General features: G+C 35.6%; 1 protein-coding gene and 1 pseudogene across 3 annotated transcripts in view; both read left to right on the top strand.

Annotated features, from left to right (window-relative positions):
* ATR (ATR checkpoint kinase) overlaps positions 1-18,605 on the top strand; it is a gene marked incomplete at both ends in the record, with an annotated part of 123,423 nt that overhangs the window by 42,714 nt on the left and 62,104 nt on the right. For both annotated transcript variants that reach the window (XM_084231548.1, XM_084231547.1), the window contains 4 exons: positions 3,679-3,885; positions 4,728-4,841; positions 7,962-8,077; positions 17,834-17,954. In XM_084231548.1, coding sequence (XP_084087674.1) covers positions 3,679-3,885; positions 4,728-4,841; positions 7,962-8,077; positions 17,834-17,954 — 558 coding nt within the window. The remainder of the gene's footprint in view (positions 1-3,678; positions 3,886-4,727; positions 4,842-7,961; positions 8,078-17,833; positions 17,955-18,605) is intronic.
* On the top strand, positions 1,798-2,166 carry LOC311169394 (protein POLR1D-like; annotated as a pseudogene). The gene has a single exon. The product of its transcript is annotated as a protein POLR1D-like (transcript).

Raw genomic sequence — 18,605 nt, 5'->3', positions numbered from 1 at the left:
GTACTGTTTTCTATTGCCAACTTGGGAAACAACCTAAGTGCCAAACAACAGATGAGTAGATAAAGATATGGTGTGCATAAATGTATATATGCTGGAATACTACTTGACTATAAATAAAAAATAAAAAAGACCTTTTTTCTCGACAACATGGGTGGAACTGAGATTATACTAAATGAAATAAATCTGAAAAAGAAAGACAAACACAGCATTTCATTTAACTATAGAATAGAAAACAAAACAATGGAATAGACAAAACAAACTCCAGAAATCTAACTGTAGATTTGAGGTTATCAGAGGGGAAGTGAGAGGTAAAGGGTGGGGGAGACAGGGTCTTCTGATCTGCCATGATGGAGGATTACAGTTTCCTTGGTGTGATGGATGTGATTGGTAACATACATCTGAAGATGTGTGAACCTATACCTCTGAATCATATACAATATCGTAAACCAGTGTTACTGCAATAAACAACACAATTGAAAGAGGGAGAAAAAAAGAATATAAATAGCTGGAACTACATCAAACTAAAAAGCTTCTGTACAGCAAGAGACAGCAACCAAAATGAAGAGACACCCTGCTGGATGGGAAAAAATATTTGCACACCATACATCTGATAAGGACTGTTATCAAATAGTTTTTTTTTTTTAACTAGAAAAGTTCATACTAACAATTATATGGAAAAATAGACATGTGAAAATAGCCAGGGATATGGTGAAGGGAGACAGTGTGAAGCAACTGTGAGAATCCAGTACCAGACACTAGCATACTTTATAGCATGTATAATTATGACAGTGTAATGTTGTTGCATGAGTAAAGAGACCATTGGAAAGGAATAGGAAGCTAGAAATAGACCCACCTGTATATGGACATTTAGCTATGATGATATTTCAAATAATTGGAGCTAATGTGGATTTGTTTTAACAGGTTAAACTTTTGGGAAATGATAAAATTAGATTCATATGTAAAAAAAAAGCCTTTCTAATTAGATGCATTGAACACATAATCATTAAAAATATTTCTGAAATTCAGGGTTTTTTTTTGCTGAAAAATAAAATCCAATGAAAACATTTATTAGTGCTTAGATAATAAATACATTTAAAGTTACTTTTCATCTACTGTTTTATAATACATAGTCCATTGAGTATCAGCTGCATTTATCTTTTCCATCTAAAGTGTTGTTTTCTAGTTTCAGCAAGTGAATAAATGTGCATAATTTTTATATTAGTTTTGCTATTTATGGATTATTGGTTCATTTTTTGAAGGTATGCCTGTATTAACCTATAATGTTATTTAAGTAATCAACTCTTAGAGATTTGGCATAAGATATCTTTATTTTTCTTTTGAACTGTCCTTCAATTTGAATCATAATTTTGACAGGGAGTCAAGATGCTTTATATGCTTCACTTTTGCTAGAAAGAAAATAATATTTATATGTTCTAAAGTGGCTATACAGATAATTTCTAAATCTTAACTGCCTTGGGAATAGTCTCCTCTTAATAGTTTTTCATTATAAAATCCTCAGGGGGTAGACACAAATTGAGCATTTAATCCATCTTCCTACCACTTTTTTTTTAATCCCCACAGAATCCTTTTCCATATTTTTTCTCTTCTATTTTTAAAAATAGTTTTTAGTCTTCTTGTTTTAACTAACAGTTTTTTTCTACTTGACCTCTTTATTGAAATATCTGGCTACTATCCTTAAAAAGTTGCTCTGGCCTGCTTTGTGGACACGTTTCGCGGTATGGGGCAGAGTCTCCAGTCGGTCAGTACTCCTTGAGGATCCCAGAAGCCGGACCCGCAATGGAAGAAGACCAGGAGCTTGAGAGGAAAGCAATAGAAGAACTGCTTAAAGAGGCAAAACGTGGGAAAACAAGAGCAGAAACAATGGGACCTGTGGGTTGGATGAAGTGTCCTCTTGTTGGTACCAATAAAAGATTTTTAATTAACACAATTAAGAACACACTACCTTCCCATAAAGTGCAAGACCATGAACAAAGAGAAGGCAGCAAGGAACCTGCAAAAAGCCAGAACCAGAAAGAAGAAAACTGGAAGAAGCACAGAACCCACCATTAAAAGCAGAGCTTCCAGGCCAGAGACACTGCCAGTGCTTCTCCATCCAGGAAGCATAGCAGCCAAGAGAAGTATGAGAAGCGACTGAACAAGCGATAAGGCAGGGACAAAGAATAAGCCAGTCACTGGCAACTAGTGCAGTTATATTGGGGACTGGGGGTGTGTAGAAAAAGTTACTAGTGCAGACCTTGAGCTGGCAGAGCCAACACCTAAGAGTGATTTTCGAAGTAATTTTTAAAGGTCCTTTGTCATGAAAACCAGAAAATGACCTAAAGATTCTTCAGAGAAATTAGTGCAAAAGACCCTACTCCGAAGATGTCTTGGCAAATTTAAGCTACTTAAGCAGTGTAGTCGACTTATGTATTGCTTTTATTCTATCTTGTTTGGAAGTTAGTCGCAAAATCTACAACTTTTTCATTTCTCAGATTTACACCAGTGAGAATGGCACATATTAAAAAAACTAGCAACAACTAATGTTGGTGAGGATGTGGAGAAAAAGGAACTCTCCTGTACTGCTGGTGGGAGTGCAAAATGGTCCAACTACTATGGAAAGCTGTGTGGAGATTTCTTAACCTACTAAAGATAGAGCTTCCGTATGATCCAGGAACTCCGCTCCTAGTTATTTACCCAAAGGACACAAAAACATTAATTCAAAAGCGCACCTGCACCCCTGTGTTTATAGCAGCACTATTTTACAATAGCTAAGCTATGGAAACAACCCAAATGCCCAAAAATAGATGACAGGATCAAGAAGATGTGGTACATATACACAATGGAATATTACTCAGCAATCAAAAAAGATGAACTCATGCAATTTGCAGCAACATGGATGGTTTGGAAGGGATCATCCTCAGTGAAATAAGCCAGAAAGAAAAAGAAAATACCGGATTGTCTCAACTCAGCAGGAATTTAGAAAACCTAAATAAGGGACCAGGAAAAAGACTAATTACAATAAAGTAAAAATCAAGGTCAACAAGCAATTATAGACCAGAGACACACTACAGTGGGGGCGGGAGGAGGAGAAGAGGGATTAGGGTCAGAAAAGGGGGGTAGGAATTGTATGGGGAATATAACCAAAATGAAAATGCATACATTATGCAAAAATGATGTAAGAATTATATAAAATAAAATAATTTATAAAAAAAGAAATGGGTGGAATTGAAATTAAGTAATAAATGCTAACTATAAAAAAATAGTTGCTCAGAGTTCTTTTTCATCTTCATTGCTTCTTTACCTTGTAAATGTATTTGTTGTACATGTTATGTACAATAACATTATTGTATGCACAATAACATTTTAATTATTTTACATGTCTGTTTTTCTGTTAGACTGATTCATTGGAATAAGACTGACTTATTTTTGTGTGCTGATATAATAATAGTTACTGCTTGTTTAATGAATTGATAGTTAAAATTTTCAAAAATTTATTCTAATCCTACAGAACATATTGTGAGCTATATTATGTGTACTCATCATAAACTAGCTAAAAAGACCACAGATACAAGAATTTAATTTTGTCAGTATTTATGTCAGATATTCCTTAATATTTGTAAACTTTCCACTTTAGAAAATATACTAATTTGTAGGCCTATGTGTATATTTTTATTTTAGGAAAAACTGATAAAATATGCAACAGACAGTGAAACAGTGGAACCTATTATTTCACAGTTGGTGACAGTACTTTTGAAAGGTTGCCAAGATGCAAACTCCCAAGCTCGGTTGCTCTGTGGGGAATGTTTAGGAGAGTTGGGGGCAATAGATCCAGGCCGACTAGATTTCTCAACAACTGAAACCCAAGGAAAAGATCTTATATTTGTGGTAAGTATTGGTAATTTAGAATGAGAAAAATGAATTTTCTGTCCTATTGGGATTTCTATATTCCACTTAGAAAGACAGCACAGGATTTGTAACTTGTTTAGTAACAAGTTGCTTAGTAGTAAACTTGATCCAAACTAGACAGTTAGGCAACATCTGAGTTTATTTGTTGTAGAGACCTTTGGTGGAAAATAATAAAGTTTCAGCCAAATGTAATATGCTATGGTCTTTAAAATAAATCTTCCTAACCTAATTATTACAAATATTTAATAGCTAGTTAATTATTTAAATATTACTATTTAAACTCTATTGCTAAGTGTTTCTTTGGGAAACTCATTTCTAGAGTGTTGTAATAGTATATATGTAAAAAAGTATCCACGATCAAATTGAGTTTGGGAATCCTGCAAAACAAAATTAAACAACTTTTAATTAATCCGTAGATTTTGTCAGTCTCCAAGAGGAGGGTATGTTAAAATTATTTCTTGAGGCTTTTCAAGTGATTGGGCCTCTATAGAATGCAAGGTAGAAATGCTATAGTTTTCTTTCTAAGAATCAAAAAAATATAAATTGTTAGTAAAAATTGATACTATTGATGTATTTTTTTCTATATTTTTCAAGTAAAAATGCATCATGACTTTTCCGACAGCCATTCAATATTACACTTTATAAATAGCCTAAAAAACCTTAGGTTTAGCTTCTTAGTTACAGGTGATATTTTAGATTTGTACCAAATTTATTTTGAACTTTAGCCTCCTTTTCTAAGTTAAATTAACCATGGAAGACATGGCACATTTAACAAATATTTTTACAAATTATTTTTGAATTTTTTCTTGTTTTTAATTGAGACTGGAGTAGAAGATTCAAACTTTGCCTATGGATTATTGATGGAACTGACAAGAGCTTACCTTGCATATGCAGACAACAGCCGAGCTCAGGATTCAGCTGCATATGCAATTCAGGTAACGGGGCATGTAGTTATTAACTATTTTAGTAAGAAATTTATTACTGAATTTTAGTAAGAAATTTATAAATTCTGTGCTCTTGAAACATGTAACATTTTATTATCAAAATTATTGCAAATTCATGATAAAAATTTCAGAGTATAGAAATGTACCCTTTTAATAGATTATTATAGTTTTTTTTGTGTGTGAATACAGAGATACATGTTTTCTCTACCAAATAAAGAAATTATATTACTTGTGATGTTCTGTAACTTGAGTTTTCTTTTCTGTTAAATAGTCTTTCTTAGTTATTTTCCATAGTTAGTTCATATGTGTTTATATATATAAGTATTATATTCTTTTCAAAGATAATATTCAATATGAATATACCATTTCTGAGTACTTGAGTGAATGTATCAATAATACAAATATATAGAAGTTAAAGTACATCTCAGAGAAAGTACAGTGTTCATATCTGATAACCTTTTATAAAAAAAATTTCACCAGTTTATGCTCTTGACAAACCTGCCTTCTACCAAAATTTTACATATTTGACAATGTGATAGATGAACGATGATATTGCACTTTAATTTGTATTTAGTTATAAGTGTAACATGTTTTCATTATTTATTGGGGTTTTTGTGTGTGTGTGAATTTTCTCTAGATGATCCTTGTGCATTTCCTTTTTGGTATTGTTCTGGTTTTTATTGATACTTAAGACCTATTTCACTCTAATGGAAATTAACCTTTCCTCTGTTGTACATGTACTAAATATTTTGTTTTCTTTATTCTTTTTCATGGTATTTTTTTCAATTAAGGTGTCTGGAATTCTCTGTGAGAGGTTTGGGTTACAGAAAAAAAATTGGAGGTTATCATTGTAGCGATACTATTTAAAACTATTCTGGATGCTTTGATTAAAAGAGGGAGTATAGGTAAAATGGGTCTAGTAATTGATGCCTGAGTAAGGAGAGGTCAGTGAGAAGAGGAGGAACATCCAAGAAAACTGAGGAGCTGCTTGTAATATTGAGACATTGTATTAAATGCTAATCTTAAATCTGATACTATAAGGTTTGAGAACTGACCATTAACTAGTAACACAATAGTCATTGGTGATCTTGAAAAGAGCACTGTTTTCAGTGGAGTATAGAAAGCTTTATCATTTTATTAAGAGCAGGTGGGAAGAGGGAAAATTACAGAACCTCTTTTGAAAAGTGTTGCCCTCAGGAAGAGAAGAAGGAGGAGATAATAGCAAGGTAAAAAGGGGAAAAAAATGGAAAAAATTACAGTATATTTATATGTTGCTTGGGAGCAATTCAACAGAGATGATGAGTTAACGATGAAGTAAGAGAGAACTGATGTAATACTATTTAAATAGGTAAAGATGTGGAATATAGTATGTAACTGGAAGGGTGACCATAATTAAGGACAGAGGGCAGGAGAGGAAGCTGAGCATGTGGACATTGATAATGATATTGCCAGACTGGGTTGACATGAGGTTGGAAGTTGTGGAGGTTTCTTCAGATTACTTCTGTTTTCTCAGTGAAATATGCAAGATCTACAACCTTAAGTATATTTATATATTTTGAGAATGTAGATAGTCCCCAAACCAAAAAGTTGAAGAATTGCCGATTTACTGAGTCTATTAGAGGTTAAGATGGTTTCTGTTATGTAGAGTGACTTTGCCAAACACCAAGAAAAGCTGGCTTCCAGCAAAATTTAAATAATATTTTAAAGTTAAATGGGTTTTGGATATTTCAGTATTGAATTCTTTATACACTTGTGTTTATTTAAAAATACTAAAGTACAAAATACATACTTTGTTAGATAGTGCTTATAGTTTTATAATTGTTAGATACAGTGCATATGATCATTATAAGTTGAATTGGGAAGAATAATTGATAATGGAAGATGTTATCCTAATGCATTCCTCTTGTTCAAAGATTTTTTAAAATTCATTTATAAAATCCCATTTGTTTTATTTTCAAATTAAAAAATTGTTTGAAATTTAATTTCTGGACTTGAATAGTAATAGTCTTTAATGTTTCATCTTATTTTCAGAATTTTAAGGTTCGTACTTTATGTCTAGAAATAGAATTACCTTGAATGTTTGAACTTTTAGATTTTTTTTAATAAATTTTATTTTTATATTCCCCATACAATTGCAGCCCACTTATTTTGACCCCAATCCCTCCCCTCCTTGCCCCCCACCCCCCATAGAGTGTCTCTGGTTCATAGTTTTTTGTTGATTTTGATTTTCACTTTCTTATAGTTATTCATTTTCCTGGTCCCTTATTTAAGTTTTCTAGATTCCTGCTTTGAGTGAGACCATCCGTTATTTTTCTTTTTCTTTTCTGGCTTATTTCGCTGAGCATGATCCCTTCCAGCACCATCCATGTTGCTGCAAATTGCATGTGTTTATCTTTTTTGATTGCTGAGTAATATTCCACAGTGTATATGTACCACATCTTCTTGATCCAGTCATCTATTTTTGGGCATTTGGGTTGTTTCCAAAGCTTAGCTATTGTAAACAGTGCTGCTATAAACATAGGGGTGCAGGTGCTCTTTGGAATTGATGTTTCTGTGTCCTTTGGGTAAATACCTGGGAGTGGAATTGCTGGATCATATGGAAGCTCTATGTTTAGTAGGTCCAGAAATCTCCACACAGCTCTCCATAGTGGTTGGACCAGTTTGCACTCCCACCAACAGTGCAGGAGAATTCCTTTTTCTCCACATCCTGAACTTTTAGATTGAAGATCAAATTCTAAGGATCATACTTCTGCAAATATAGAAAATTTCAATTTTTTTCTCTAAATAGTTCTCGCAATTTTGTATTTCAATGCATTATATATTTTTTATATTATATATTATATATATATTTCACTACATCATATATATATATATATATATATATAGAGAGAGAGAGAGAGAGGGCACACAAACTAACTTCAGGTACCACAGTCTTATGATGCTTAACTCACGTAAATGGTGTTAAGCATTGAAATATATATCCTGAGCAAGTTCGTAACTCCAAAATTTTATAATTTTATGTGTTTGTAATTATAATATATAGAATTTTGATGACTATAATGATTTACTTGCTTCACTGTGGATTTACAAATGTGAAATATGTATTTGTAGGAGTTACTTTCTATTTATGACTGTAGAGAAATGCAGACCAGAGGCCCAGGTCACCAATTGTGGAGGAGATTTCCTGAGCATGTTCGGGAAATACTGGAACCTCATCTAAATACCAGGTATGTAGACTCATTAAAACAAGTTGTTTCTAAATTTAAGTTGTTTAGCATTAAGTGTATTTTTAGTAAGTTGTGATTTTTAGTAAGTTGTGATTTAGTAAGTTTTAGTAAGTAATTCAACTCTGGTTAAATTCTATAACTTTAAGTGTTTTAGACGAATTCATGGAAGTTAAAAGGATTGGCTTTTTAAAATTTCAGTTGTCAATAGTACTTTGAAATTATCTACTTCTAGTTGATAAGTATGCTTAATAGAAATTTAGGAGTTTAAAATTAGTTTCAAAGTAACCCCAATTAAGAGATGTTAGCCCTTTCTTCATGAAAGTATTTTCTCCCTTAAAAAAAAAAAAAAAAGCATCTGGGGCATCCCTGATGGCGCAAGGGGTTAAGCACCGCACTATGAAGCAATTTGCAGCCTCTGCAGCATGAGTTCGATCCCCGCCCGGCCAGGGAGCAACCCACATGGCAAAGCAGACCTCTCCTGTCTCGCCTGCTGCTCCCCTCAGAAGTGTGTTTCAGTCAGTCTACCTGTTCTGTTCCCGACTCTGTCTCTGGTGAATCCTCTCACCCTCCCACATCTCTGGCCTGTAACCCAGCTCTTGTATGCATAAATAAATAAATCTTTAAAAAAAAACAAAACAAAAGCATTGGGCCTCCTTGGTGGCTCAGGCAGTTGAACACAGTGCTGTGAGGCTGTCTGCAGACTCTGCAGCACTGGTTCGAGCCCTGCCAGCTGGCGAGATACCCACATGGCCCAGCATATCTCTCCTGTCTCGCCCCCTGCTCCCCTCAGTCAGTCTGCCTGTTCTTTTCCCTGCACTGTCTCTGGTGAATCCTCTCACTCTCCCGCAATGTGGCCTGTACCCTGCTTCTTGCATGCATGAATAAATAAATCGTTAAAAAAAAAAAAGCATCTTCTAACCTTTTTCCTTTTTAATAACTGTGTTAGGACTAGTTGAAGTCCATAAAATTATAAGCTAATTTTATTTATAAACTGTAACTTTAAGTATTCTAGGTTAGATCCTTATTACCTTTAATAAATTCCTTCTTTGGGCCTTACTGTAGTACCTGGACTTATAGTAAAATTCCTTTTTTTTTAAAATTTTATTTTTATATTCCCTATACAATTGCAACCCCCTTCTTTTGACCCCAATCCCTCCTTTGCCTGCCCCCCACCCCCCATAGAGTGTCTCTGGTTCAGTTGTTTGTTGATTTTGATATTTTTTTTTTTATTTTTTTCTTTCTTATACTTATTCTTTTTCCTGGTCTTTTATTTAAGTTTTCTAGATTCCTGCTATGAGTGAGACCATCCAGTATTTTTCTTTTTCTTTCTGGCTTATTTCACTGAGCATGATCCCTTCCAGCGCCATCCATGTTGCTGCAAATTGCATGTGTTTATCTTTTTTGAATGCTGAGCAATATTCCGTGGTGTATATGAACCACATCTTCTTGATCCAGTCATCTATTTTTGGGCATTTGGGTTGTTTCCAAAGCTTAGCTATTGTAAACAGTGCTGCTATAAACATAGGGGTGCAGGTGCTCTTTGGATTGATGTTTCTGTGTCCTTTGGGTAAATACCTAGGAGTGGAATTGCTGGATCATATGGAAGCTCTATGTTTGGTAGGTCAAGAAATCTCCACACAGCTCTCCATAGTGGTTGGACCAGTTTGCACTCTCACCAACAGTGCAGGAGAGTTCCTTTTTCTCCACATTTGTTGTTTCTAGTTTTTTAATATGTGCCATTCTCCCTGGTGTAAGATGGTATCTCATTGTAGTTTTGATTTACATTTCCCTGATTACAAGTGATGTTGAACATTTTTTCATATGCCTGTTGGCCATTTGCATTTCCTCTTTGGAGAAGTTTCTTTTTAGCTCTTCTGCCCATTTTTTGACTGGATTATTTTCTTTGTTTTTGTTGAGTCTCATCAGCTCTTTGTAAATTTTTGTGATCAGTCTTTTATCATTAGTGTTGTGTGCAAAAATGTTCTCCCAGTTGGTGGGGTTTCTCTTTGTTTTTGTTATTGTCTCTTTTGCTGTGCAGAAGCTCTTTAATTTGATGTAGTCCCAGCTGTTTATCTTTGCCTTCACTATCAATGCTTTGGGTGATGTGTCTGTAAAGATGTCTTTGATGTGCATATCATGTAGTGTTTCGCCTCTATTTCCTTCTATGTATTTTATGGTTTCAGGTCTTATGTCTAGTTCTTTAATCCATTTTGAGTTGGTTTTTGTGCATGGTGTGAGGTAGTAGTCAAGTTTCATTCTTTTGCATGTAGCGACCCAGTTTTCCCAGCACCATTTATTGAACAAACTTTCTTTGCTCCAATGCATAGTCTTTGCTCCTTTGTCAAAGATTAGTTGGCAATAAATCTGTGGGTTTATTTCTGGATTTTCTCTTCAGTTCCATTGGTCTGTGTGTCTGTTTTTGTTCCAATACCATGCAGTTTTGATGATTATGGTTTTGTAGTATAGTTTGAAGTCTGGCAGTGTGATGCCTCCATTCCCTTCTTTTTTTTTTTTTTTTTAGGAGAGTTTTGGCTATTTGGGGTTTTTGGTGATTCCATATGAATTTCAACAATAATTGTTCTATTTCTTTGAAGAATGACATTGAAATTTTTTTAAGTGTTTTTTTTTTTTTAATTTATTGATTGACTGATTGATACATACAAGCACTGGGTAGAGTCAGAAGTGCGCGAGGGTGAGATAATTCACCAGAGCCAGAGCAGGGAGCAGAGCAGGCAGAAGGACCGAGGTACACTGCTGAGGGGAGCAGCGGGCGGCACGAGAGGTCTGCGCACCATGTGGGACCCTCCTCCGGTGGCTGTGGAGCAACTGGGGAGCGAACCGGTGCTGCAGAGGCTGTGGGCAGCTTCGCAACCCAGCGCTCAACTGCTGCGCCAACGGGGAGGCCCCGACATTGAAATTTTGATTGGAATAGCATTGAATCTGTATATTGCTTTCGGTAGGATGGCCATTTTAATAATGTTTATTCTTCCAATCCATGAGCAGGGGATGTCTTTCCATTTCTTTGTGTCTTCTTCTATTTCTTTTAACAGTGTTTTATAGTTTTCTTTGTATAGGTCCTTTACCTCTTTTGTTAGATTTATTCCCAAGTATTTGATTTTTTTGGTTTCGATAATAAAAGGGATGTTTTTTTTTATTTCTTCTTCTTCAGATTTATTGTTTGTGTATAGGAAGGCTACTGATTTTTTTTTGCGTGTTGATTTTGTATCCTGCTATTTTACTGAACTGATTGATTTGTTGAATTAGTTTTTTCTGTGGAGTTTTTGGGGTTCTCTATGTATATTACCATATCATCTGCAAATAGTGATAGTTTGACTTCTTCTTTTCCTATTTGGCTTCCTTGTATGTCTTTCTCTTGTCTTATGGCTCTGGCTAGGACTTCCAGTATTATATTGAAAAGCAGTGGTGAGAGTGGCCATCCTTGTTTTGTTCCAGATCTTATTGGAATTGCTTTCAGCTTTTCACCATTGAGAATGATACTGGTTGTTGGCTTGTCATATATGGACTTTATGATGGTGAAGTATGTTCCTTGTATACCAAGAATTTCAAGGGCTTTTATCATGAATGGATGTTGAACTTTGTCGAAAGCTTTCTCGACATCTATTGATATTATCATATGGTTTTTATAGTTCTTTTTGTTGATGTGTTGGATAACGATTGATATTCGGATGTTGAACCATCCTTGTGTCCCTGGAATGAATCCTACTTGGTCGTGGTGAATTATGTTATGGATACATTGTTGGATTCTGATAGCTAAAATTGTATCAAGGATTTTTGCATCAGTGTTCATTAGGGAGATTGGCCTGTAGTTTTCTTTTTTTGTGTTGTCCTTGTTCGGTTTCGGTATTAGTGTAATGTTGGCTTCATAGAACCTGTTTAGTATTATCCCTTCCTTCTTAATTTTTTTGGAAGAGTTTGTGAAGGATAGGCACTAATTAGTTTCTGAATGTTTGGTAGAATTCATTTGTAAATCCATCAGGTCCTGGGCTTTTGTTTTTGGGAAGGTTTTTGATTACCATTTCAATTTTGCTTCTTGTAATTGGTCTGTTTAGGTGTTCTATTTCTTCTTTATCTAGCTTTGGGTGATTGTAGAGTTGTTGGAGTTTGTCCATCTCCTCTAGATTGTTGAACTTGTTTCCATATAACTGTTCATAGTAGTTTCTGATTATTCTTTTGATTTCTGCTGTGTCTGTTGTGATTTCTCCTCTTTCATTTGTGATCCTGTTTATTTGTGCTTTCTCCCTTTTTTCCTTTGTGAGCCTGGCTAGGGGTTTGTCTATTTTATTTATTTTTTCGAAGAACCAGCTGTTGGTTTCATTGATCTTTTGGATTGTTTTTTTAGTTTCGAATTCATTTATTTCTGCTTTGGTTTTTATTATTTCTTTTCTTCTACTGGTTTTGGGTTTTTTTTGTTGTTCCTTTTCTAGTTCTTTGAGCTTTGCGCTTAGGTTGTTTCTTTGAATTCTTTCTTGTTTCTTGATGTGATCCTGTAATGCTATATATTTTCCTCTTATTACTGCTTTTGCTGCATCCCATACATTTAGGCAATTGGTGTCCTCCTTGTCATTCAATTCAAAAAATTTTTTAATTTCTTCTTTGATCTCCTCATTAGTCCAGTGGTCTTCCAGTAGAGTCGATTTCAATCTCCATGAGATAGAAGAGTTCCTTGCCTTCTTTTTATGGTTTATTTCTAGTTTGATGCCTTCATGGTCAGAAAAGATGCTTGGTATGATTTCAATCTTGGTGTATCTGTTGATGTTTGCCTTGTGTCCCAGTTTGTGATCGATCCTGGAGAATGATCCGTGTGCACTTGAGAAAAAAGTGTACTCCGTTTTTTGAGGGTTTAGTGTTCTATAGATGTCTGTTAAGCCCAAATGCTCTAGGTCCTTATTTAGAGCTTTGGTTTCTTTACTTATTTTTTGTCTTGTTGATCTATCCATTGTTGATAGTGGTGTGTTGAAGTCTCCCACTACGTATGTGTTTTCTCTGATGTCTGTTTTCAGAGAGGACAACAGTTGTCTGATATATTTTGGTGCTCCTTCGTTTGGTGAGTATATGTTAATGAGTGTTATTTCTTCTTGAAGTATTGTCCCCTTGATCATAATGTAGTGACCATTGGGGTCTCTTTTTATCTTTTTGAATTTGAAATCTGTTTTATCTGATATAAGTATAGCTGTTCCTGCTTTCTTTTTTGGTCCATTTGCTTGTAGGATTGTTTTCCATCCTTTAACTTTGAGCCTATTTTTATCTTTTGTAGCTGAATATGTTTCCTGGAGACAGCAAAAGGTTGGGTTTTGTTTCTTAATCCAGGCTGCAACTCTGTGTCTTTTTATTGAAGAGTTTAGTCCATTTACATTTAGAGTTAATATTGATATGTTAGCCTCTGTATTTGCCAGTGTGTTTGTCTTTCCTTTTATTTTATTTATTTATTCTTTTAATAACTTTTTTTTTGGACTTCCTTCGTTGTTATTTGTCCCTCTGAGGTTCTGGCTTTAGGACTCCTTGTAGTATTTTTTGGAGTGGGGGTTTAGTCATAATGAAACTCCAGAGTTTCTGTTTGTCTGGGAAGGTCCTTATTCTTTCTTCGTAGAGGAAGGAAAGCTTTGCAGGATAGAGTATTCTTGGTTGGCATCTGTTGTCTTGAAGTCTGTTGACTGTGTCCCTCCATTCTCTCCTTGTCCGTAGTGTTTCTTCGGAGAAGTCTGATGTCAGTCTGATTGGTTTTCCTTTGTATGTTATCTGTTTCTTCTCTCTTGTCAGCATCATTATTTTTTCCTTGTCTTGGATTCTTGGGAGCTTTACTATTATGTGTCTTACTGTATTCTTCCTTTCGTCATGGAGATTTGGTATTCTTCTTGCTTCTTGTATATCAATTTTCAGCTCCTTCTTCACGTTTGGGAAGTTCAATTATTTCCTTGAATATTTTCTCTGTTCCTGCATCCCTCTCCTCTCCTTCTGGTATTCCTATAACTCTTATATTTCCTTTCTTCATAGAGTCAGATAGTTCCTGAAGTCTTTCTTCAGTCTTTTTCATTCGTACTTCTCTTTCCTTTTCTGTTTTGGTTCTTTTTATTTCTGTCTTCAAGAGTGCTTATCCGTTCTTCCATTTCCTCTATTCTGTTATCACTGCTCTTCCCAACATTCTTTAGTTCTTCTGTTAATCCTTTGATCTCCTGCATTTCCTTCATTTCCCTCTTTAGAGACTTAATTTCGTTCTTCTGAGCGTTGTTTTCCTTGATGACTTCCATCAGTTTTTTCATCACGGCAATTTTAAATTCTTTTTCTGGAAGGCTCAGAAGTTCTTCCAAGTCACCGTAGTTGCAAGCTGGTGGGTGGGTTTTTTTTTTGTGGTATGTCTTTTTTCTGAGGAGTTGCCACTTTGATTGTAGTTTTTCTTTTTCCTGCTGCCTGTCTTCTAATTTGCCTTATGCGTTGGGACACTGTGCCGCTGGTACTGGCTGGCATCTTTTTGGTGTGTTCTTTCGGGAGTTTCAGAAACTGGCAATCCAAACGTGTCAAAAACTGTTATGCCAGAAGTCTAGTGAGGCAGTGGTAAATTGAGTATGTTAATGGTCACTGTCACAGAATCTCTCCTCCTTCAGTGTTTAGTTACAAAGGTGAGTCTTGAAGTCCCACAGCCTTCCCTGGAGGTGGGGCAGCTAGATTGCATTCTGGGTTCCAAATCTCTGGATCCTCCTCTGGGCTCCGACTTCCTGCCAGGTGGGACCGGGCTTGTGGGGGTCTTCAGCTCACCTCTGACTGCACAGGGAACCTTCTCCCTCTGGCTCCACTGGGAGCCTTCTGCCAGTTTCAGGCAGTCTTTACTGAGGAAAGGCCCCTTTTCTAAAATGGTGATTCCGAGACAGACACACTTTCCTGTGTACCTGGTCTGCCCAGGCAGTGGGTGCCCGCTCCCCCTCTGGGCTTGGACTGCTGGCCAGAAGGCGCCTGCCTTGGGCAAACTTCCCAGCTCACTTCTGACTCCTCCGGGAGCCTTCTGCTAGTTCCAAGCAGTCTTTATTGAAGAAAGATCTCTATTCTAAAATGGCGATTCGTATACAGGCACACTTTTCCGCGTGCCCGGTCTGCCCCGGCCTTCGCTTCCCCTCTGGACTTGGACTGCTGGCCAGAAGGGGCCTGGCATGGGCGAACTTCCCAGCTCCCCTCTGTCACCTCTGGGAACCTTCTGCCGGTTTCAAGCAGTCTTTACTGCTTGAAGTAAAATTCTTTACCAAAGTCCTTAAATATGTATATAGTAAAATTCTTTACCAAAGTCCTTAAATATGTATGCATACTTATTTGTTTGATACCATTTTATATTTAGAAACCTTCTAAATACTTATTTTTAATGAATAGTATTACTAAAAGATATGCTTCATTAATATCAAGTAAAAGTCTATAGTTAAAGTTGATTTTTCTTTTTTTAATTTATTTATGCAAGCACTGGGTACAGTCAGAAGCACGGGATGGTGAGAGAATTCACCAGCGCCAGAATGGGGAACAGAACAGGCAGAATGACAAAATACACTGCTGAGGGGAGCAGAGGGTGCGGCAGGAGAGGTCTGCGTGCCAGTGGCCGGGGATCGAACCAGCACTACACAGGCAGTGGGCAGCTTCACAGCTCAGTGCTCAACCTCTACGCCACCAGGGGAGGCCCAAAACTTGATTTTTCTTTTATTGAGGATTCTACACTTCTCAGTTTCTTCATCTTATATGTTATAGCACATAAAGATACTTAAGAATTTCTATGATCCAGAGAAAAGTTTATGGTCTTTGGAGTCACATATACCTAAATTTGAATTTTTGCTCTGCATTTGCTAGCTCTGAAGTCTTGTGCAAGTTAATTAACACTTTTGAGTTTCAACTTTTTCATTTTCAAAATATGGATAGTTTTTCTTTTTTAAGATTTATTTATTTATTTATACAAGAACCAGGGTACAGGCCAGATGTGCGGGAGGGTGAGAGAATTCACCAGAGACAGAGTGGGGAACAGAACAGGCAGACTGACGAAACACACTGCTGAGGGGAGCAGCAGGCGCGATAGGAGAGGTCTGCTGAGCCATGTGGGACCCTCCCCGCCTGGCTGGGATCAAACCTGTACTGCAGAGGCTGCAGACAGCTTCATAGCGCAGCGCTCAACCGCCTGTGCCACCAGAGGAGGCCCAAAATATGGGTAGTTTTGCTTACCTTATATAATGACTCAGAATGTATCTAGCAGAATACTTAACATTTTATCAATACACAATGATAAATGCTGTTTCAATCCCATCTTATTCTGTGTTCTTTATTCCAAACAATGATCACATAAGGTATGATGCAAAATGGTGACATCAACTCAGATTTTTAGACTTTTTAGGTTTTAGAAACTTGGCGTATGTAATGTTTACTGAGGATCTTGAATATAGTGCTTTTATTACATTTGTAATTTCCTAACCTTATATTGGTGATTGAAAAATGTTCTCTTCAAAAAATGCTATATACATTTGAGATGAGAGCTATTTGAATATATCTAAATATTAATGCTGAGGTACACATCATGTTAACATTATGGCAAGTAATCATTGATGTAATAAGGACCTTTACAAGCATCCAGAATAACTATATCCCTAATGGGAGTGAAATCTCTTTGTAATAGAAGATAAAATAATGGATGGGACTCAGCTAAGTTTACATATTTGATTATGGATTTCTTTTTTTTCCTCCCTGAAGTAGGAGATGAAATTATTGACTGTAAGCAATAGTGGAGTTGGTGTAGGTGATAGGAGGAAAGTGTTGATGATATGAAATTGTCACTATGGCCCATAAAAGAGGGCTAGCAGGAAAGCTTAGAAGCATTCTGGGCTGTAAAGAGGTCCATGGAGGTTGAAATCTTAAGAATATATATAGTAGTAATAATCTTATAAGCTGTTTAATGATTTTCCTTTATATGTGCAGTTGTCTGGATATCATTTCAGTGAAAGCAGGCATTTAGATTGATCTAAGGTTGGGAAGTTGGCAAGTGGGTACAGCTGTTAATGACTGGCAGTGCAGTGAGTAAAGGATATATTACCAAGAGAATGCTTGAAATGAAGGACCAATGAAAGAACATGCCGGTTAAGGAGAGAGAGTGAACTGAAGGTATTTATAGGTCAGGAGAGGAGGTTCAAGGGACAGAGATCTCAATGAGAGAGAGTAGAAGTGTTAGTATAACTGGGTGAAAGAACTAGAAATGTAGGAATCTATTGCCATATTAGGTTTAAAAGGTAATTTTGAAAGTGAAGAAGTTTCTTTGTTTTGACAAGGAAGTCTTGACAGATAAGTAGAGGAGATAGTCATTGAAAAGCTTTCAGTTTGATTAGATGGTCCAACCAGAAATTGAAGCCACCTAGGATAATAAGACTTAGAGAAGAAAGGAAATACTGAATGATGTACTGGAGTTATCAGTGAGTTTGGTAATCATCGAGTCTAGTAGATACCCATATGAGGAGTAGAGAATAGTATAGTTGAGTAGTTGGAAACTCAAAGGAACAAATCTTTCTTATACAAGAGTATAATTGGAGGGAGGATATGAAATAGTAATGTCTTTACCCATTAAAGAAGGGTATGAAATAGTAATGTCTTTACCCAGATTTCAGTGACTGTGAGGAGGCGGTAGTGGGTAGTCAAAGGAGTTGATACAGTTCCTTATACTTAACTTTACTAAAACTCTTAATTATGCTTATATATTTATATATTTTTAATAAATTTTCAAAATTACAGGTATAAGAGCTCTCAAAAGTCAACAGATTGGTCTGGAGTAAAGAAGCCAATTTACTTAAGTAAATTAGGTAATAACTTTGCAGAATGGTCAGCATCTTGGGCAGGTTATCTTATAACAAAGGTAAGAGAATTTGTTACCCAAACAAAATTTCTAAAGGAATATCTATGTGAATATCAATGTTTACACACACAGCAAGCATTGAAATATTTGTGCTGGTAGTGATAGAAATTTTTGTAGAAAATGGTTAGTAAGAATAATAATTTCCCTCTTGTTACTAGTAACAGTTTCTGGGTAAGAAGGTAATTGTTTTATCAAGCAAATTGCTGCGGTCTTAATGTGTTTGTAAAATGTCTATTACTTTATGCCTATTCATTTTACATTGTAAAATAGCACTGTTACAAGAGAATAAATGCTTTCTCACTTTTTTGCATAATGACAAGTTTTTTTATAATAAAAAATATGTCATCCTATTGTTGCTCCTTCTGAAGGTAGACAGACATATTATCTAAACTTTCTCCAAAATAAAAATAAAAACTTTTAAATTTTGTGGAAAAAATATGTATTTCTGGTTTTTTATAGAGGTTTTTACATGCCTTACACACAGAAAGGCACACTGTATTCCAAGAAATTGTTTAAGGCATATTTAAAACTCACAACTTTTATTTTTTAATTCATATTTCTATTAGTGTTAAAAAATATTAATTTGTATCTGATAATTTCCAGAAAGTTTCTTAATTTTTTTCATAAACATACTGAAAATATATTTACTAT

Source organism: Talpa europaea (assembly GCF_964194135.1).
Source record: "Talpa europaea genome assembly, chromosome: 4".
Lineage (NCBI taxonomy): Eukaryota > Metazoa > Chordata > Mammalia > Eulipotyphla > Talpidae > Talpa > Talpa europaea.
The sequence above is the reverse complement of the archived record's forward strand: the minus strand, read 5'-3'. Positions and strand labels throughout refer to the sequence as shown.